The sequence below is a fragment of the Geospiza fortis genome, unplaced genomic scaffold (assembly GCF_000277835.1).
Source record: "Geospiza fortis unplaced genomic scaffold, GeoFor_1.0 scaffold318, whole genome shotgun sequence".
NCBI classification, from domain to species: domain Eukaryota; kingdom Metazoa; phylum Chordata; class Aves; order Passeriformes; family Thraupidae; genus Geospiza; species Geospiza fortis.
The window spans coordinates 1,166,736-1,188,746 of NW_005054371.1; the positions used below are offsets into that span (position 1 = coordinate 1,166,736).

At 40.2% G+C, this 22,011-nt stretch overlaps 1 protein-coding gene across 4 annotated transcripts in view; it reads left to right on the forward strand.

The window, feature by feature from the left end:
• NYAP2 (neuronal tyrosine-phosphorylated phosphoinositide-3-kinase adaptor 2) overlaps positions 1 to 22,011 on the forward strand; it is a 134,015-nt gene that overhangs the window by 78,414 nt on the left and 33,590 nt on the right. For all 4 annotated transcript variants that reach the window (XM_031060023.1, XM_031060020.1, XM_031060022.1 and 1 more), the window contains 2 exons: positions 1,744 to 2,841; positions 20,236 to 20,445. In XM_031060023.1, coding sequence (XP_030915883.1) covers positions 1,744 to 2,841; positions 20,236 to 20,445 — 1,308 coding nt within the window. The remainder of the gene's footprint in view (positions 1 to 1,743; positions 2,842 to 20,235; positions 20,446 to 22,011) is intronic.

Consider the following 22,011-nt stretch of genomic DNA (forward strand, 5'->3'; position numbering starts at 1 on the left):
ACCAAACGCTCTTATCTGTTGTAGCTTTTGCATGTCCCTAGCCTGCTGCAAAGTGGAACATATTAATTGGAGCCATCATGAAAGTATAATATATTTTTTTGAGTCTTTTTTGTTCCTTTTAATTCTGGCAAGATTTCATTTCCTTTTTGCTTTCTTGTACCTTAGTTATGTGTTAAGCTAAAACAAATGCTACTAACAAAGAGTAGTCTCATTACTTTGTACATGTACACATTCACAGCTTTTTATTCCCAAACAAAACTTATCATCTTCCTTTACTGCTACACCTTGTACAGAAGTTATTTAGCAGATCAAAGCGTGAGTTTGACAAAGCGATAACACTGTTTGAATTCTCCTCTGATAGTGACCAAACCATGTTAGTAAGATGCTTTAATGCAGGTGCTTTAATCCAGCTCTGAGCCATCATCCTCCAGGCTCAAATTTCTGTCTTTGAGCTGGCAGAGCACTGCCTCACTGCTGACTTCAGGAATATGTTCATGGCTGTTTCAAAAGGAGAGGTTTCAACTCTGTGAGTGCTGCCTGCCTGCGTTAGCAACAGACATTTGCTGGCTGTTTGCTGATGGGTGAGCTGAAGGTGTCTGGAGATTTCTCTGAGCATTGAGTTCAAACTGGCAGATATGCAGTAGTGAATTACAAGGAGCAACAAAATTTGGAAAGGCAGGAAAGCTACCATTCTAACCTGGCCACTAGTTTAGGTCTCTGTGTTTGTTTGTACTGGGGAACTTACCAGTGAGGTATCAATTGCCTTCTAGAAACAGAAGCTAGGTTTAGTGTATGTGACAAATTTTGCTTCTGAACAAGTTTGTTGAGTCTGCTTAGGATAAAAGCTGACTTCACTTAAACATTTAATGAGGCATTTTATTAACCCTAACATTTAATGAGATGTTTTATTAGCTCTTTATGCAAAGTGAACAAAATGCAGTTTGCATGAGTTTTCTTATTGTTTAATTCATAAAGGATAATTTCCAAGAAACCCTTGACCTCTCATTTCAAATGAATTTCAACACAATGCTTTGATTTATAATTTCAAAGACAAGGTTTCTATAAGTAACCAGTGTAGAAAGGATCCAAATCTGAGATACTTTGTTATTCCTTGACTTCACAGAAATCTCATGAAGAGATTCACTAGATTCTAACATCATAATAGAGTCCAGATAAATCACTAGAATTATCTCAACAGCAGATTTTACAGTTTGTGTTAGTGCTGAGACAATTGTGGTGCTTTATGCAAGAAGTTACTATAAATAAAAAGGTCTTGATTCATCACTTTGTCACTGCAGAGTTACCTCACTGTCATTCCAGTATGACTGTCCAGGACCTTAACTGTTCTCTTGGAGTCAAAAGGAGTTAATTTTGATATTTAGTGTTGTGTTGTTGGCAACTCTTTGGGTCTTTAAAATCCCACAGTGATATTTGAAAAGCAGAATATTTAAAAATGGAAAGTCCCCTGTCCCAAAGAGTTTGGGAAAGAACAGATGTCTCGGAGGAAGGGAAGTGCTCACTAGTTACTTAATCCTGGAGTGTCAAAGCATTCTGGGGGAAGTCTAGGGGTGTTTTGAATTGAGTGCTATTTTTATAGTGTTCTATTGATGTAATACCAGAGAAAACCAGCAACAAGCTGGTCCCAGGAAATCCATTCCAGAATTACAGCACTGTAACAGAGAGCCTATAGTTGACAAGGTGTGTTACAGGCTTCTGATGAGTTTTTGTTCTGTTCTGTTTCAGTGTCAGCCAAACCAAGACCTCACAGTGATGAGTACACAAAGAAGATTCCACCTCCTAAGCCGAAACGAAATCCAAACACTCAGCTAAGCACATCTTTTGATGAAACATATATCAAAAAGCATGGCCCTATGAAAGCAACCCTCACTAGGGATGCCTCGCTCTCGCAGGTCAGCAGTCCTGCTCCAGACACAGAGGAAGAGGAGCCTGTTTATATTGAAATGGTTGGGAATATTCTCAGAGACTTCAAAAAAGATGAGGATGACCAAAGCGAAGCGGTCTATGAGGAGATGAAATACCCTATATTTGATGATGTAGGCCAAGACTCAAAATGTCAATGTGAATATGACCATCACACTTGTTCTTCTCAGTGTGCTACTCCCACAGTGCCTGACCTAGATTTCACCAAGTCTCCAGTGCCATCTACTCCCAAGGGCTTGCTTTGTGACATACCCCCGCCATTTCCAAACCTGCTTTCTCACAGACCTCCACTGCTGGTGTTCCCACCAGCACCAGTGCAGTGTTCCCCGAATTCTGACGAGTCTCCTCTAACTCCACTAGAGGTCACAAAGCTTCCTGTCCTAGAAAATGTGTCTTACATCAAACAGCAAGCTGGAGCTTCTCCATCTTCACTGCCACCTCATACACCAGGCCATCAAAAACTGGAGAAAGAGCAGACAGTATCTCATGGAACTAGCACCCCTGGGCACACCTCTTCACCTCCTCATCCTTCTACCTTATACAGAACACAGTCTCCACATGGTTATCCTAAAAGTCACTCTGCCTCACCTTCTCCTGTCAGTATGGGTAGGTCTCTTACCCCCTTAAGCCTCAAAAGACCTCCACCTTATGACTCTGTACATTCAGGAAGTCTCTCAAGAAGCTCTCCATCAGTGCCTCATTCTACAGCCAGAAACACATTGCAAGAAGGAGGGAAGATGGTCAGTGTGTCAGTCAGCACCTACGGGTCATCATCTCAGAGCAGCTCCCGCTCTCGGACACCCACCAGTCCTCTGGAGGAGCTAACCAGCCTCTTCACCTCAGGAAGAAGTCTCCTGAGGAAATCTTCCAGTGGCAGAAGATCTAAGGAACCTGCAGAAAGTAAGTCCTTGATGTCATTTTTCCTCATCTTTGTTTAATAATATCTGCTACTGTACTAAATCAAATGCTTGCAAAAATGAAATAACTCAGAATTCTGAATTCCTTATGGAAATTTCCTGTAACGAAAAGAAAAATTATTATTGCTTTAGTCTTCATATTCTTATATTTCTACGTTTTTTAAGTATCCATACTGCACTTAGAAGTACAATTCATGGCTTGGTCTTGCAAAAAGAGTCAGTTCTCATTAATTTTTTCACAGCTGTAAAGGTTCCATGTGAGTTGGGAATCTTCCACCCTTGTCACATCCTTCCTTTCTTGATGGATGATAAGCAGCTTGTAGCAAAATAACCAAACAGTAGCTGTTGAGGGTTATTTGCAGAGAACCACTGATTGCCCTTAACTTGGCCAGAAATCCTAGAAAATATGATGACAACCGAAGGTTCCAGCTTAGCCTTGGTTAAGCCTGGGGCAAAGGTTAAGTCTGATGATATTGGAGGGCTTTTCCAACCTGAATGATTCTGTGATTCTGTGTAAACCATTCTTCTCCTTCCATGCTGTGCCATGGAATATCTCTTTCAGCTGGACTGGTGTGACTGGTTGGAAGGTTGTGCTGTGGACTGATCTGAAAACCAGCAAACCTATAATGTACATAACCTATAAACCCACACAGGAAGAAATGCACAGAAGGAGGCTGTGCAGGAAAACCTTAAGCCAATATTCACTTGTCATATGCTGTGTCATAAAATCAATGTTCTATATGCATTCAGGTTTACACCATGTACACCATGTACTTCTGAGCTAGTGAAATACGGAAACGCCTTTTGAAATCAATGGGAGTCACATGTGTGAAAGTAAAACCAGGCACCAGTATTTCTCTTGCAAAAATGTTCCTGTTCAGTGGGTGTCCTGCAGTGGAAGGTTCTTCTAACACCTCCTGTCTCTGTGCAAAGCAGACTTGGGATGCTTTCTCCTCCACTCCAGTAAAATCTGTTTATGACTTTGAATTGTTGACACCTGCCTAATGAAAAAGCTGTCTTTGGGGAGCAGCTGATCTCATGTTTGTGTAGGTACTATATTATAGCTATTGACAGCTCTATGTATGATAAACTGCGCTGGTTTATTCCTGATAAAAGAGAGTGTTCTGGTTTCCAGGCTACTGTATCACTGCGGAAGGGAAGTGAATTCCACACTGTGTTTCTGGTTGTGTTTGTGCCACTCTGCTGTGTCACCCATCACAGTGTGGTCACGGCACGTTGGGGCATGCTCAGGGTGCTCAGCAGGACACCCCCTCTGGGTTTCCATGTGCAGAGTTGTCTGCCTCACCTCTGCAGCTGAGTGAGGACATGCCTGTCTGTAAGAATGGACAGGTTTGGTGGCCGTGGGTTAGGCTGGCCTACGACTCATCCCTCCTGACTCACTGGCTCCATTCTCCAGCCTTGGTATTATTCCTATTTATCTCTGTGCACATCAGGAATAGCAACTATACAATCAGAAGGTGAAGGTGAGAATAGTCAGTAAGATACTGAGGACACTATTTGGTGCAGCAGTTTGCTTAATTTGCCTTTAGTATTTTCATGGCCTGTAGTTATTAATCCTGTTTTATGGAAGTCTCAGCTCCACGTTTTAGTAGGGTTTCATTAATTGATTGCAGTAGTAAAACAACAGTAACACTGGATTCGTGTGCTGGATGGAAGCAAGTTTCTATCTAAAAGGCAAGATGATTCTTGTAATTGGGAACAATTATGAGGGATGTGATGTGACATTTATAAATAATTTCAGTGAAATGCTGGGAAGATTTTGGCAGGTAATACCAAACATTATTAAATATGCTTCTTATTCATAAGTGAGCGGAAATCCCCTGTAAATCCCATGTTACACTAGTTCTACTCAGTGAGGCTTGTATTCTCACCAGTGTAAGCAAGTTTGGAACATGGAGAAATTCCTGCCATGAATATTGCAAGTCTGGGAACTTTCAGCATATCTGTGCTGCTGTCTCACACCTATCTCCAGAATATATTTGCTATATTCTGAAATTCTGCTTGACTGAAATTGAATGCAAATTTTTCAAAGCACTTTTCACTGATAAATTTAAACTAAGTCTTGCCCTGCAGATCTGTACCAAGAGCAGCCTTGTTGGCCTCTCAAGGAGCACTCTCTTTGCACCTTAGGAAGTAGAAATCTGTTCCTTATTGGCCACAAATGGTAAGAACAAGAAAGATGTGAAATTGAAATTGTGTTCATTTATTTAAGAAAAACACATTCATGTTATAAATAGACACCAGTGGTGAAAAGACTCTGGAGTACAGCTGTGTTGAGTAAATGAACAGACTGCCCATCTAATCCGATTGTAATTTGTCTGGTATTTACAGTATGACTTAATCCTGTGGGATAACTGCCCTGAGCAAGAATCAGGTTTGTCTTCAGATATTGCAGAGGTAGAAGACACTCTAAGATTTATAGCAAACACATACAGGTCTGGCATTTTATGTCTTTCAATTCTACATTGAAATGATCCACCATAAAGAATCTAAATTGGGAGATTTGAGCACGGCATTTGACCAGACTGCCACATTTACATGTCATGATTTACATGGTGATAGACAGGAGAGGCTGGGCTACTCATCTGATACGTTAAGGAAACCTTGATCCTTTTTGTCCTGTTTTCTAAAAACCATGCATGCTCTAAAAACCTCTTGCATGCTTTTAATATTTTAAATATGTATTACAGACAATTATAAAAGTGGGGAGAAAATAACAAGGAAAAGTAAATTGTAAGGCCAAATCAGAAATGAAAAAAATATTGGTAGAACATTATGCAAAAAATAAAAAGCAAAAAAGTGGAGACAACCCTACAGAAAACTGAAGAAAGATGTAGAACATGAAGAATGTGAAACAGTGGGAAAGATAAATATTACTAATTGTCACTGACTGTTTCTTAATCCTTCCTGTGTTTGTGTGGGATAACATGGCAGTGTGCCTTAACACTTGGCAGACCCCTGTGAAATACAATGTCAATCCTCAGAGTTTAGAGGGAAACTATTTAAAGGGTACCAGCACTTGGGCTGCTGCACTGTGCCCTTTTCTGAAGCAGCTGGAAGGTGTTAAAGGACAGCCACTCGATCCAGCTGTGTGGAACCACACAGTCCTTTTGTTGTCACTGTGTGCCCTGGGTGTCTGTGTCACCTGTGTCCTTCAGTAAAGAGGGATTTATGGAGGGAGAGGAAGGGAATGGTCTGAAGCTTTTCTGGAGCTGTATTTGCTGCTTCTGCATTTCTGCACCACAGAAACACTCTGTACTCCATGAGGAGCTAGCACTGGAGTTATGTGCCTGAAGGCATCCCCACATCCTACAGAGCAGGGCAGGGACTGCTGAGCATCTGCACTGGCTTTCAGGCTGTGTGTGGCTCCAAGGTTTTCTTTGGGAGATGGTCCTGTAAATCCTTGTCAGGGCTAGCCTTTCTTTCTCTATATTAATTGTTCTCATTTGTTAAGGCTTCTGTTTCCTCACAGTTTCCTGGGAGCTTCGTGCGAGTTTCGAGTGGTTATTGCAAACATTCACCCAAATGAACTGCGCAAGAGAGCAGTGACCTCAGCTGTGTGCTCTGACTTTGGATGAGCACAAGGTGTGAGATCAGAACAAGTGATTCAGCTCAGGTTTTTGTTTTCCTAAGCTGCTCTGCAGGGATTCAGAGCTGCTTTGGTGTTTGCCCACGTGGAGTTTCACTCTTCAGCTTCTAGTCACATAAAGGGAGGAAATTCGTGAACGTGCTACTTTGAAAAATCAGTTATAGTGATTGAAAATTGGGGTAATTATTAACATTTCCTGTTCTTGGCTGGTACTGAATTAAGAATCTAAACATATCAAATAGTGTGAGGAGAGGAGGGAGTCTGAAGTAGCTCAGTTGTTGAAAATGAGTTTAGGCTGACTTCAGGCAGCTGAGACTTAGAGTAGAATATTTTTTTTAAGCTGTTGCTTTCCAGGAAGCTAGAAATCCCAGAGAAGTATTGGATGTCCCATCCCTGGAAGTGTTCAAGGCCAGATTGGATGGGGCCCTGAGCCATGTGATCTCGTGAATGGCATTGCTGCCTGTGGCAGGGAGGTTGAAACTAGAAGATTTTTAAGGTCTCTTAAATCCAGGTCATTCTGTGTTTCTCAGCCAGCTTTGGGTTCTTTGTTAGATAGAGCAGTGTGATGGAGAACAGAGTTTGAGAGATGCATCAAGTGAAAATTCACCCCATGTGGGCCCATTTAACCTCTATCTTCATGCATTAAGCCCAGAATGACGGGCACAGGGCAGGATTTCAGTTGATGTATTTCTAACAGAGTTAGGATGAGAAACACTGGCCGAAGAAGGATGGGATTGGCATGGCATTGTGTGCATGCCTTCTTACTTGTATACCTGCTCAGCCTCTGTTGTCCTGAAGAGGAAAACTTGCCTGCAAGATGAGGCTGGCCATAAAAACCATTACAGATACTTCATTACATCCATTGCTCAATTACTGCACAGCTGCACTGCTACACTTTTAGCGCTAGAGACTATTTGAATGCCTACCTCATTTCTAACCTCTAGGTTAACATTTTTCCATACCTTTATCCAAAGGGATGTCAGCCTAATTCTCTGTTCCTTTTTCTGCAATGTAGCAATTGATTCCATGCAGTATGAATGCTATATTCAGTCTAATGAGACAGCTACAGCTTTTCAGTTATTCCTGAAACTTTGAGCCAGAGGTGTACTGATTTCTCCATCACTAAAGAAGCATCCATTTCCATAATAGTAAGATTTTGTAATCTGATGAGCCATGATATGTGTGGGATTAAATGAGGTGATCAAAACAGTCACTTCTCATTTAACAGTCCTGAAAGTCAGTCTGAAAGCAAACACTTCATGGGAGCAGGGGAAAGTGCCAGAGGAAAAGGCAAAAAGAACACCAGCTTTGAAGAGAATGATACTTAACCACCCCTGGAAGAATATGATCTTCAGTTAATTCCATTTAGTCAAACTCCAAGAGGCCTACCTTGCTACATCTATTCCAACCTACCAAGATATCAGCAAGCCAAGGAGTTGCAGTATCAGAAACACTTTCTGCAGGTGCTCCTTGTGAGTGCATATTTGGGGCAAGAACTGTGGACACCTGCACCCACAAAGGTGATGATCTGCCAGGGTCACCTGAGGGAGCTCTGTCCTCCCCTAAGGGACAGATGTGTTGGGGGCCGCGCCAGGCTATGGGACACCACTGAAAATGTCTGAAGTGTACACATGGGGATGACCAGCTATGGTCAGCATCCTTCAGGAGCCAAATTTCTGGGGTAAAACAAGATTCACTTTGCAGTTCAGTGGTCTTGAGTGCTGCTTCAGCCATGCCTGCTGTTGTCCTTCCACAATACTCCTGAGATCCCTAGCAAAGGAAGTTGTGCACTGAACTATTTTGGGCTTGATCAGCTAATCCAGCCAGCTGGAGACTCTTGTTGAAGCTAACATGTGTCCACCAATTAGCAATCACAGACAATAATTGGAAAGAAAAATCATAATGTGTCAGTAAGGTCTTTCAGCTAAGCCCACAAAAGGCAGGAAAACATTGTTTCACCTGGGCTTGTTTAGTCTAACGGGGAAGCAGTGAGCTGCAAAGCAAAGGTGCAAAGGGGAAATGTGTGGAAGCTCCCATGGCAGCCCTGTGGCACCTTGCACCTCCCAGCATGATAATTCCATGCCGCAGCTCCCCCATCACTGCCCCATTTTGCATTGCAGGACAGCAATTCCATTCATTCTCAGCACCAAGGCTAATGTCACACTTAAGAACTTGTTTCTAATGGATGAATCAATGGACACCTGTTCCTTGATTGAAATACATGCCGAGTGTTTACTGTCTTGCTGCTTTCACACAAAAGTGACTATGGCCATTTTAAGGGCATTTAGTCATCCAAGTCATTGATGACAGGGATGTTCCTCCACGCTTAGGATGAAGGAATGTCTTTGTTAGATGCGGTTATTAAAACAGAAAACAAGCATTTTGAGACAATATGCAATACTTTTGCTAATTGGTACCATGGCATTGTCTCATCTTCTAATTCAGCAATTTAGGCTCATCAGGAAATCAGGCCCTCCCGGGATTCTGAGGGTATGCAGAAGCATTCAAGGAGACATAATTTCATAAATAATTGCTCAGGTTTTTCTGGAAACAGCTGCTATCTCTGATTGATGTATACAGATTTATTTATTCCTTCTGTTTATATTACTTGACTACTTGATAAAATTTATTTTTCTAAAGAAGAAATAAACTTGTAAGGGGTGAAAAAGAGATAAAGTTATTATCGCTCTGTTATATTTCAAGGAAAAATGGTTCCAGGTAAAGAAATGAAAAAGACTTTCTCTTTAGGTTTAATGTACAGTAAGATGTGAGATGTCTGAAAGTTGTCAAAAATAGAGGGTGAAAAATGCCTTGAATTCACTTACTGGCACCCAGTTCACTATATTGTAAATAAGCAGAGGAACACGTGCTGCACTTAAGGATGTGGATAATGATAATAGGTTCTCAGTTTTAAGTGCCATTGATTTTCCCCACTCCCCTGAACAGAGCTTTCTAAGCCAGAGAAATATCTTGACCTTTAGACCAAATCCTCAGCACTTATAAATCACTGCTTTTTATTTGAAATCGGGAGAGGTACTCCAGTTTATACCATCTGTGTCTCTGGCTTCAAGAAAATAAATGTGTCCTTTGTGACTAGAACAGCTTGTATTCAAAATGGTGCAGTGATACAGCAGGACGCTGAATTGGAGAGTTTATTGCTTTTCTGTTTCAAGCAGGACCACACAATTTATGACCAACTTATGGGTGCTTAATCTTAATGGCAAGAAATGCTTAATCTCGTGATGTTTTCCATAAGCATACATTGGCTTCAACAAAACTGCTAAATACATTTTCTTAAAATTTCCCACTGCGGTTTTTTCAGGGGATGTGGTGTCAATGCAGGGTGTCAGGTCCTATTGTGAAAAACCTAAGGAAAAAAAAAAAAGGAGGATAGGAATGGAAGTGCTTTGATTCAATAGAATGGTGCAGGGTTATTTATGTTTCCTCCACTCAGGAAGTTGGCGCAGACACATCGGATGGGCTGGCAGTGCCAGTGGCCTGAGAGCGCGAGCTGCCAGCTATTTCAGAACTTCTCTTTACAACCAAACATTGGGCCTGGAAATGAATCTTTTTCGGAATTAAGAGTCAGATTTTCTTTGCATTAGGATTCAAGTGCATTTTTGGTTGTTCAGTCCTAAAAGTAAAACTAGAGATTATTAGTAGGAAGGTCTGTGTTTAGTGTAAAGCAGTGTTCATAAAGCACTTTGAACCCCATTTGACATTTTCCACAGGCAAGTGTATAGAGATAGTATTTAAGTCTCTTAAGCCAAATCACAGAGAAGGAGATCGCAGTGTTTAGGAAAAGTAATCAAAACCATGCAAACCACACCACCAACAACAAACCGAGGGTTGTGAACTTTAGGATGGTGAAATACTGTACAAGTTTCAAAGAGCAGATCATAACAATTTCCTCAAAATTAATCCCAAGAGAAAAAAACAGTTTTGCAAACAAAACTTGCATTATGTTTTCTTCATTAACTGGAATATCTGCATCATAGCTAGAGGAGCTGCTTGAGGTCACTGTTAAATTAAATACGCACACCAGCATATTATCTGAAAACTGATTCAGTGGCTTCTTGAGCTGCAGTTATTGCATCTTTACAAGGGAAAAGGTTTAATTAAATGCCTTATCTGTTCTTACAGTGACACAGCTGTAGAACTTCTGTGATTTAAGAGAAGATGGTGGGAACTTTGTGGGGAGTAAAGGGAGGAACATGGTTTATTCCCTTACTTCCAAAATCTGATATCTCTGACTGCTATTTCTCCTCTTCATATTTCTTAAAATGGTTTTACCTTTCTAATCTGTGTAACAAACACTGGCAATATCTTGGCCTGAGTGGTTTATATATCCATTTTAAAAGGACACACTTTTTTTTGGCATGACTGATTTGGTTCCTGCCTGAAAAGTTCATTTTTTAAACCCCATCCTTAAAGACCTAATCCAAAGGTCCCTGAAGATCTACTTCAGGGGATCCCATTACAAATTATGACAAGAGGGTCCTCTCTTTGTCCCAGGCTGTTGTTCCTTGCAAGACCATTCTGTACTTTGGCTTCTAGAATGTTGCAGTGAATAATATAAGCACTGAGTAGTGAATGAGCACATGATATGCTGCACATTTTTGTCAGTGTATTCTCTAATCTACCCATAGAATCACTGAGATTGGAAAAGACCTTCAAGATGGGGTCCAACCTGTGACCAAACACCATCTTGCTAAAAAACCATAGACTGTCATTTCCTGAGCCCTTCCAGGGATGGTGACTCCATCACTTCTCTGGGCAGTCTGTTCCAATGCTTGACAGCTCTCTCAGTGAAGAAGTTCTTCCTGATGTTCAACCTGGATTTCCCCTGGCCCAGTTTGAGGCCATTTCCTCATTTACTTTCATTAGTTGTCTGGGAGAAGAGATAATATTCTGATAAAGGGTCTTGGGCTCTTAATGGAGGAGAGGTAGATGTGCTTCCCCTGAAATTTTCTCTCAACCTTCCAAGACTCTATCAGTAATAAGAAAAATCTAAGTGTTAGAAATGGTTTTATTTAGGTTATACATGTAAATGATTCAAATATCAAATGATGAAATTGCTGGGGTGTACAAACATGCTAGGTATAGATAAGGTGAAAAGTACAGGAACACTGAGGAAATAATTGTGAGGATAATCATGCATATTAAAGAATCAGGTTCCTTTACATTCAATTTGATGTGAAGGTTCATGTTCTTTTCACTCCTTTGAATAGAATTATCCATTCCTAATAATTATTTTATTGTTAAAACGGTAACATGCAATTAGCACTTTATCTGGCATTGAAGAATGTGTAAGGAGAACCATTGTTCTTGTAACTACTCATCTGCAAGAGAGAAGCTGTGTGTTTAATTTTACTGAAGATGGCAATTACTTTATTTGTGTGTGTGAATTTGAATTCATGACTCAAAAAGTACCTTCTTCCAGGAAATCTGTAGCTAGTTTACTGCTCCAGCAGTGTTTGTGTGATTTGTATGTAGTTTGCATGTGCTGTAACACAGACAGAGCCTTGTGCCAGCCACAGTAGCTGCTCTGCACACTTGTGAAGGCAATAATTGTAAGGCCTTGCAAGCACAGACATCAGCCAGAGCTGTTACAAGACCATCTGCAATTCTACTTATTTCCTCAGTATCGGAAGTCTGTGCTGGCATGGCTTCACAGTTGCTTTGCTAGCAAGAATAAAGCCAGTTCACAAAATGAAACCGCTAATTAGAAAGTGGGGAGGGCCTAAAATAATTAATTCTAATAAAATGCATTGAAAGCCAGAATGACTTAAAGGTTTCATCCTGTAACCTGAGAAATTTTAAGCATTTACTTGCTGAGAAAAAATTTCTTGGGATCCTGACCTAGAGCCAGACACAGAGGCTGCACAGCAGCATTAGGTGCTTGTGCCTGGCTCTATAAGACAGAGCAAAATTCAGATGAGGTCAGTGTTCAGGAAGTGTCAAGATCCTCTTTTACAGGTAACATACTGGATGAAAGGAGAGCTGTGCAATTGGCATGTGTGCTCTAATAATGAAAGGCAAATTTTCTAATTCATTAATAAAGCAAGTAAAAAGAAATGCATTAATGAAAATGTTTTTCATACAGCTAGTTAAAGCCTAGACAAAATAGCCAGGAAAGAATTCATTTTCACTTCAACTTTGAAATTGATATTTTTATGTGCACATACAAAAGGGGGAGTTTCTGTCCCCAGTTTCCACAATCCATATCCTTTACTATATCTTCATTTTCTGGCTAACATTTACTACTGAATCTGGATAAAAACATACTCTTTAGAAGAAATTAAAGTGTTCAGAAAATGGAAAAACCTTACATTCAAACTCCTGAAAGAGTTCAAAGGCTGTTTTTCAGCAGAAAAGTTGACAGAAGAGTGTTGGCAAGTTTAATATAGTCAGGACTTCCATGAAAGATTGATGTTTTTGAAGTGAAGCTTTGAAACATAAGGTCATGAACTTTCTACAAAACATTTTTCTTGAAATGTCTCTATACTTCAGCTCTTTTGGCTCACTCTTGCCTTATGATTTCTTGCCATACTGTGCTAGGATGTGTGCAGGACCCATCAAACCACTTTGTCCTCATTCAAAGATCAAGAGTGTATTTTAAGAACCTGAATAACAGAGTGAGTGAGAGGGGAAATGAATGGGGCTGAGAAGGAGAGCCTTTAAGTGAGAGTAGGAACCATCCTTTCAAATCAAGTGACAGGTAACTGTTGGGCCACCTTTACAGAGACTCATTTTCACAGTTTCATTACAGGTTTCATTAACAGAGTTTTCTTTGATCATTATAGAGTTTGGGGTGGGCATGGCAGTCTGTGCTTATGTGGAATGTGTGTTCCTAATTAGCCCAAGGCTAATGGCAGTGAAACCAAAGTTTCACAAGCCTGCCACACTCAGACTTTTCAGGCTCCTTCTTCTACTTAAATCCTATCTGCTGCAAACAGTCATAGACCTTGTTCATACCCACCTGTGGGTATGAAATGTTTGTGCACACATTTAGTTTTTTAATTGAAAGCACAGCCTGGATTATCAACCAATCTGGGCGCCAAAACTTTGTAAGAGAAATGTTTGCAGCTCCCCATAATCAGCTATTCCATACATTCACATGAATCAGCTGATAACTGCTGCAAGGAAAACCCTTGCTCTGTTGAAGGCAATAACAGAATTCCCTTTGACTTGTTGTAATTAGGTTTTTTGCCCAAAAAGGTACCAGAGACACAGGCTTCTGTTAAATTTTTTTGAGTCCAAGTCACCAATTTCCAGCATTCCAAGGTCGGAAAAGAAAATGATAAACAAGATAAGTGCAGTGAATGTCGTATAATAAAGTATTCTTCCTAAGTATGTAATTGTGACTAGTGTGAATTAAGTAGAAAACTTGTTAATAGACTGCCATTTGATGTAATGTTGAGTCCCAGGACACTGCTTTTCTTTGCTTTAGTAGTACATCTGTACAGTGCATATCTTCCAGATATGGCCTCTTTGGTCAGATGATGGAGCTGTGATATGATTTGCAGCAGAACAGGCACAATTAAAAGATCAAGCACAGAGTGAATAATTAAGAAATAATGATGGCCCTTTTGGAAACAGGTGATTGTCATCACTTCTGTAATATATACCAAAATATGATCATCTTGCATCAATCACAGAATCACAGAATTAAGGGTGGAACAGACCTCTAAGACAGTTACAACTGCCAGCCCAGCACCACCACCATTTCCAACACTAAATCATGTCCTCAAGTGCCATATCCACACATTTTTTGAACACTTCTAGGGATAAAAAATGTCTCTCTTTATTTAATAGTAAAAACAAGTTTTCCTTTATTTCAATCAATATACAAGAGGATTTTTCCTCTAACTATATGACATCAAATAATGTTGAATATGTCTTTCAATGGTGATTTTTAAAAAATTTGTCTTTAAAGCGACTTATGCTACCAGTCATAGTTTATTGAAGTTTATTGGAACTTAAAGAATTCCATTCTATTCTTTCAACCAGATCGTAACTTTTATAATTTTCATTGAATATTTTTATTCTAAAGCCTTGGTGGATAAATCTATGGTATAAATGTTTTGCTATAAATCTATCCCTTCTTTTATTAGTCTTCAGTTAGTTGTACTGTGGCTTTTTCTTCTCCGGTCTTGTTTTCCTAAGCAGGATTGCACACTTAGCAGGTTTGAGACAGCCTCAGAAAATCAACTAAATGCATTTTCCTCATCAATCCCTCTTCCCCTCCCTTGGCTGTTTGTAGCAGACCATTGTGATCTCCATTGGATTCTGCCACATAAAATAAAAAAAGCCTTACACTGTTCACAGAAACGTGCTCCATGAACGCCAAGAAGTTCAGCCATGTCTTCCCTAAATGTTAGATGGTTTGTCAGAATTTCAGGCTTTCTATTGATTTTGCATGGAACTAGGTCAGCGCTGCTTTTAATTGAACAAGCTGGCTGCTGCAACTCTCATTTAACTGTAAAAAAGGGGTATTAAAAATTGATATGCAAAGCAAACTTCTGCTTAATTAGCAAGTGGATGAAGTCAGAATTGACAAACCAGTTAATAAAGATGAGGATATGGGTTTCATTGACAGTATAATATGCTCTTTTTTTTTTTTTAATGGTTGAAACACTGAGCATTATCCATGTTTCTTGCATGTGATATTAATAGCTGGTTACTTTTCTTTGGGAGAGATTGGGATAAATTTACACCTGTGCAGATCAGACAAAGCACCACACATCAGGAAATCCATTAAAAGGTGGCTCTAATTTTTAAATGTGTAGTAAAGGTAAATAAAAAGCCCTGGGGGGCAGACAGAAGAAACTCTGGGGTTCTCTGGAAGGCTCAGTATTGCTCTACATGCAGTGCCTGTGGAAGGGGTCAGTCAGGCACAGGCTGCCCTGGTGCCAGCAGTGGCAGGAGGGACACTGTGCCTGGGCCATGTCCCAGGTAGCACTGACCCTCACACACGTGCTGGCTGCAGTTTCATCCTGAATCTGCCCCTGTCCAGGTGTGCCCTTGGGGTGCTCTGTGCTGCTGCTCCCACAGCCAGGGCCATGCCTGCCCTGTGGCCAGACAAGGTGAGGTCTGATCTGTCGAGGCTGGAGGAGATCAGGAGCTCTGGCTCACATCTTGAATGACTTTGTTTGCACCTGTATGTGACTGCTGAATTTTAGACCATTTGCTCCCCCCAGTATGTGAGTTCTGCCTAGAGTGATATATTATTTATTTAGGTTTATAACAAACACAAAGGAAAAAAAAGAATAAATTAATAATGTATGGATTAGCTTATACATTTCAGCTCACAGCCGAGAGAGATGGCAGAGAGCAATCCTCATTTTAAGTTCCTTAAGACAATGGCTTTTCTTTCTTCCCCTAAACTGCGAGCAGTAATAAAAAGGTTCTGCCATTTATCACTTAGCATTGCACTAAGAAGCCACCTGGACCTGAAATTAATTTGTGTTTACGAACAGAGTTGCAGACTGGCCACAGAGTTACACTTATTTGAATGATAGCTTTTTGGGTAAGACGTTTTCTGTAGCTGTAATTTCAGTTTTCTTAGATCCAAGTCACAACTGACTCTGTTTCTCACTTCCTTTAACATTTCAAGTTTTCTAGTACCACAGTTCACGTGCCAACCTTGCCTTGTGCACAGCTGTTAGGGGATCTTTCCTAGAGGGGAGATTGTACATGCCAATTATCTGTAAAATATATAGTTTATAGGAGATTTTAACCATCTCATACTTTAAATGGAAAAGTCTGAGATTCAGGTGAAATAAATAAGAAAAATGCATATCTTTACATATTGAAATACCATGACAGCTGAAAGTGCTTGAAACATTTGAGTGCCTTTATGGCAGTTTAACCAACTGTGTCCATAAATATTTAAAGCAGTGAATTATTTCTTGAAATTTACATTTTTATGTACCATTTTGGTGGAAGAATTATTGAACAATAAAGATGCTTCCATAATAATTTCAGCTTTTCAAAAAGCAGCACTTGACTGCAAAAGGATTTTCTGGTGGCTGCCATATGACTCAGTGAGCTCCCAGCATAAAACTGAGCTTTGGTATTTCCCACCTCCAAATTCAGGTTTTTAACAGCACAAGATAACCTAGGTCTGACCTATATTTCTGCACTTCCCAAATAAATAAAAAAAAAAATTAAAAGACATGTGCAGCAGCTGCTGTTACCTTTAAACTGTGTCTCTGTACATAGATAAATCTGACTGGTAAGAGTTCCTGTTTTCAGGATGGGATCAATAGGGATAAAGTGGCCATTTAAGTCCTGCTGTAGCTTTTATAAAGGGTTACTCTGTGTAAAATATCCTGGTTTGCTTTTCAGGGGATGATAAGATCCCCATGCCGCAGGTAACTGCAGGTGTGTTCTGCCCTCTGCCAGTGCCTTGTGCCAGGCTGCAGGAGCCAAATGTGCAGCAGGGAATGTGCTCCTATGAGACACCATCATTTGTGCCTCTTATCTTGCTCTGTGGAGCTATGTTTGCAGCAAGGAGTAGTTGACAAGATAAAACATCCAAGTGGCTGGCACAGTCAACAAATGGGCCAGGCATGAGAGCTGGCAGGGGAGCATTCTGCATTTCTGGAGCTGTCCTGGGCACGTGGGAACTGAAGCTCTCTTTCAGTTGACCAAGAAGTAGCAGAGTGATTTTTTAATTTATTTTAATTGAGTTTGAGTATGATTCCCATTGGCATTTATTAAAGAAGCTGAAATTGCTCTAAACTTCTCCCCAAAATATTTGAGTAAAAGTGAGGCAATAATTTCCTTTTTCATTTTTTCTGTATTTGTAAGTGACCTGGAAAGTAATATTACAGAAAACTATATAAAACACTGACATGTTGTTTTCTGTCTGTGTATCATTGTTCCTGATAATGATCACCAAATAATAATGACTCAGACCCTGTGATGGGCTACATGACATTATAATCTGTTTCAATCTGCTTTTCATTTTTAGGATATATTACTTTTCAGATAAACTGTGAACTGAAAATCCCCAAGAAAGGATAGTGGAATGTAAAAGTCTAGACAGCCAGCTGAAAACTGATTTTCTACACCTTATAAAAAATTAGACTATAAACCAAATCTTTATTTAGTCTGAATAGTTCCACAGTTTCCAGCTGGTTGCAAAAGCTGTGCTTTGATTCAGCTGACAGTAAAAACTAAGAATGCACAAATCTTTTTTATCAGGCAACAAGTACAAATGTTTCTCTGTTAAGTAAACTGAAGTAGATAAATTCTTAGCTACACACTCAGCCAGAGCATTTCCACTGTGACAAGGGCTGACTGCATGTGTGTGAAATTTCAAGGGGAGGTGTTCATGTAATGTCAATGAGGCACACACAGAGAAGATTTTCACTATGGTTGTCACAGCATTTCCAGGAGCAGCTGGATGACATAGGAAATCAACTCTATTGAATGATGCATTAATTTGGTAGGGCACTTGGAGGGCCCAATTCTTACTTTCTAAAAACACATTCTAATCTTCTGGCTTTCTCTTCATTTTGCTGTGACGAATAAACTGCAATCTAGACACCATCCTGTTCTAGTGGGAAAGAGGATTGTGTGCATTTCCAAAGAATTTTGAAACTTTGTTCTTATCTTTCCTTTTCCCACATAAATAGTATCTTAAAGAAGTGAATGTTATTGGTGTGAAGAAAAAAATCACATATGATTGCATGCATCTGTTATGTGAGAAAACACATCAGTATTTTTGATAGCTCGATGCTGTAGACTGAAACAGTTCTATCCTGGTAATTATTTGGGCTCTCCCTCTCTTTGCACAGATCTTTGTATTAGCAGGTCTCTCTGTGCAGTCCCAGACATATCTATGTCACAGACATCTCCTAGCAAAGGTCTCTGAAAGGCAGATGTCATGTTATATTGATACAGGCTGTTATTCAACCTTGTACCCCACTGGGGTTACCAGCTGGGAAAAACAAACACTGGATTTTCACTGCAGTGTCTTTTTGCATAGACTAAAGTAGGTAGATGACTCAGAAGTTCATGGAAGAGGTTTTGAAGGTCTTAGTCACATAAATTTTAAGGAATCCAGAAATTTTACGGTTCACCCCAGCCCTGGGTGGTTTAATCATTTTCTCATGCAGTGTTACTACTTGCAGGCTGTGGTAAGATATCCTCAGTATTTAATTTTACTATTAACCAATTGTAATTAACAAAATGCACTAATGATTACATCTTGCACTGCATATCCAGTTAGATATTTGTACATGTCTCCTGTACGATGTTTCATTGAGGAAACCCCAGGCTGGCTGGGCTGTTGCTAATTAAGGTCATCTGCAGACTGGAATGTCAAAGAACCCAAAACTCACCCAAAAGGTGAGATTTTGTCACTGTTGTGTGTGGGTGGGGTCCCTGCCCATCACAGCTGTCTAGCAGTGCATCTTCCCCTGTTTGCTGTACCACAGGTAACCTGTGGGGCATTGAGCCATGGGCAAATCAAAGTGCTTTGAATGTGGTGCTTTTCTGGGACTGTGTCATCTGGGTGGTTGAACAGTCCCAGTTCCTGGCCATGGGGATGACTGGGAGAGCTCAGACTGTAAATCCTGTCCTGCCATTCAGCACAGGCCCCTCAGGGAACTGCCGGCATCTCCTGTCTCTCAATGGCTCCTGGTGTTTTCTCTTTGCTTATCTCCCTCAAATCTTCCAAACTCCCTTGAAGCCACTAAAAGTTTTTGACATAGAGCTCAAGGGAAGATTGTTGTCTCTATCAAATGTGGATTCCAAGGCTGTAGATACATACAGAAATTAAGGTACATCAGGGGGTGGATTAATAAATCTGTGTGACCAGAACTGCTGTATCATGTAAAGATCTCTTTTGGTTTAAGATATAAAATTCCAAACGGATCGGTTTTTTTTCAAAATGAGGTAAACAGCAGCTTTGAATAACTGAGTAGCAGAGTAATTAGCTCCTACAACTAAAGGGCAATCTAATGTTTCTTCTGTATCTAGTTTTCCATGTGAATTTTTCATAGCTACAGATGGGAAAGAGCAGGAATTAATTCTTTCTCCACGCATTGCTCAAGCTGCAAGAAAAGAAATTGGGGTCTTGAGAAAAGAACAGAAAATCACCAGCCATGAAGAAAGCAGACATCACTGCTTCACTTGAAAAAATCATTCAACTGTGTTTTGAATTGCTCCTCTTTTCATTGACTCATGGTGTTTCAAACAGAAAGTAATTTTCTGACTCCAAGGCTTTTCCAACCAAGTGCAATTTCATTCCCTAGGTTACGGTGCTGGGCACACCCAAAATGGATTTGTGCTGTTTTGTTTTGTGGATTGTGTGCTTTTATTAGAGCTTATGAGAAGTACAGATATTTTGCTTGCACAATATTGCCTTAGGAGAGCTTCCTTAGAAAGTGCCTGAAGAACTTGTTCCTAATGAAATGACAGCTGAGAAGATTTCAAATATTTGTATAAATTTTTAATAAACCACAATTTGGTAGGGAACCATTTTCCAAATTATTTTCCTGGCATATGAAAGTTGTAACAGAAATGTTTCATTTTATCCATCTGCTTTGTGGTGTGTGCTTTTAATAATTAAAAAGTGTACTGAAACTTACATAAACTACAGGGTTTTGGCCTAGATGGTAAAACCATGCTATCAACTGCCCTTAATGAATTTATGATTGATATATATGGAGTCTTTTGCAAAAGATTATTGCATTATGTGGATGATTAGCAGTTACTCTATAATGAAATGTGCACTTGTGTATTTTGCAGAACCACTAGATGAGCTGAAGATCAGAAGCCACAGCACTGAACCACTACCAAAGCTGGAAAACAAAGAGAGAGGACATCATGGGACAGCTTCCTCCAGGGAGCCAGGGAAAGCTCAGGAATGGGATGGAACACCAGGCCCCCCCATGGTGTCCAGCAGGCTGGGGAGATCCTCTGTCAGCCCAACCATGCTGGCTGGAGGCAACAGCTCAGGTACGTCAAGCGCAGCACAGGAAGATCTCATGAATCTCCTTGTGAGATGAAGAGTCTCTAAAGATACACTGATGTAGGAAGCATCCAGATTCTTTAGACTTCCAAATATCTTCTAGATTTGCCCCTTCCCATTGAGTGGTGCACTAATAAGGCTTGTGCTGTGCTTGTGCTGGAACAGCTGGGATGGTGGCACGGAATAGAAGCACGTAAACATGTTTGCCATCTACTTCAAAAGGACTAAAGGATTCCACCTGACATTGAAAAGGCAAAGACGCTCCTGGGATGGCACCTCAGGAAGTTCATAAGTTCAGGTATCACATAAAATAACAAAAATACACTTTGCAAAAGCAAGGCTGTCTTGCTGAGGGGCACAGTGACAGGACGCAGGCAGCCTTTGCTTTCTGCTTGTACAGAAATTTCTAGAAAAGTGACTGTGGATTTCAGAAGTCTCAGATAAACACCTATTCATTTTATTATTCACAAATATTTACATATTAAATAATAAATTGCCATAAACCATGGCATTATAATGCAGTCTTGTTTATAAATTGACTAAGACAAATGAAACTGATAAATGAACAGACATCTATAAAGAGATATTTATGGCCTTTGCACGAGTACTGTATTGGTACTTTTGAGATTTGACAGCTCTCATAAAAGAGTAACTTCATTGCTTATTAGTTGGACTGTGAGCAATATCTTAAGGACAGCTGGCATGTCTAGCGCTGATGCCTCATGGTCAGTGTTCAGTAAGTCTTCCTGCCTGAGAGATCTGCTGGGCAGTGAGTGGCAGCAAGGAGTGTTTACACTGCTGAGTGAGCAGAGATGCTCACAGCTCACCCAGAACATTGCTTCCCTGGGTGATAATGGGACTCACATTGTCCCTGAATTGCTGAAAATGACATCTGAAACTCAGTGTATAAGTTGAAGAGTCTTTGCTGATGTGAAATGTCATTTGCAGCAATCATGTAGTCCAGCTTTGCTTGCTGCAGACCCCCCAAACAGTCCTTTCCTGGTGCAGTGAAAGTGACTTTTCTGCAAAACTTATGACTCTAGCACAGGTCTTTTTTGTGCTACCACCATTTTTTACTTGTCTCTTCTTACGAAACTTCCTGGAAGGTGGGAATTTTCCAGATAAGCTCATAGCTTTTGGTAAAAATTCTGTCCCCAGTGTCTTAGACTATCATCTGTGCTAATGCACGTTAAAGGATGGGTTTAAAGCTACCACATCAAAGTATTGGGGCATCCAAAAATTATACCAAAGGTGTGTACCAACCTTTTCAGTTCTGCAAGATGACACTATGGACCAGAGTAGTAAAGAAGTTAAAAACTGAAGAGTAAGCTTTTAGCAAAATATAACACTGCTGTCCAACATTTCTGCAGCAGTTTTATTTTAAAGAGTTGGTTGGTCTCCAAAAGCAGACAAAACATATTGGCCTCAGTCTCCATTTGGCATCAGCAAACTGTAATAGTTGTTGAATCATGCCTTGATTTAGTTAACTGTGACTTTGTCTTACACTGCTAGGACTGTCAAAGAAAAATTTTATTTTCTTGGCTGAATTTTGA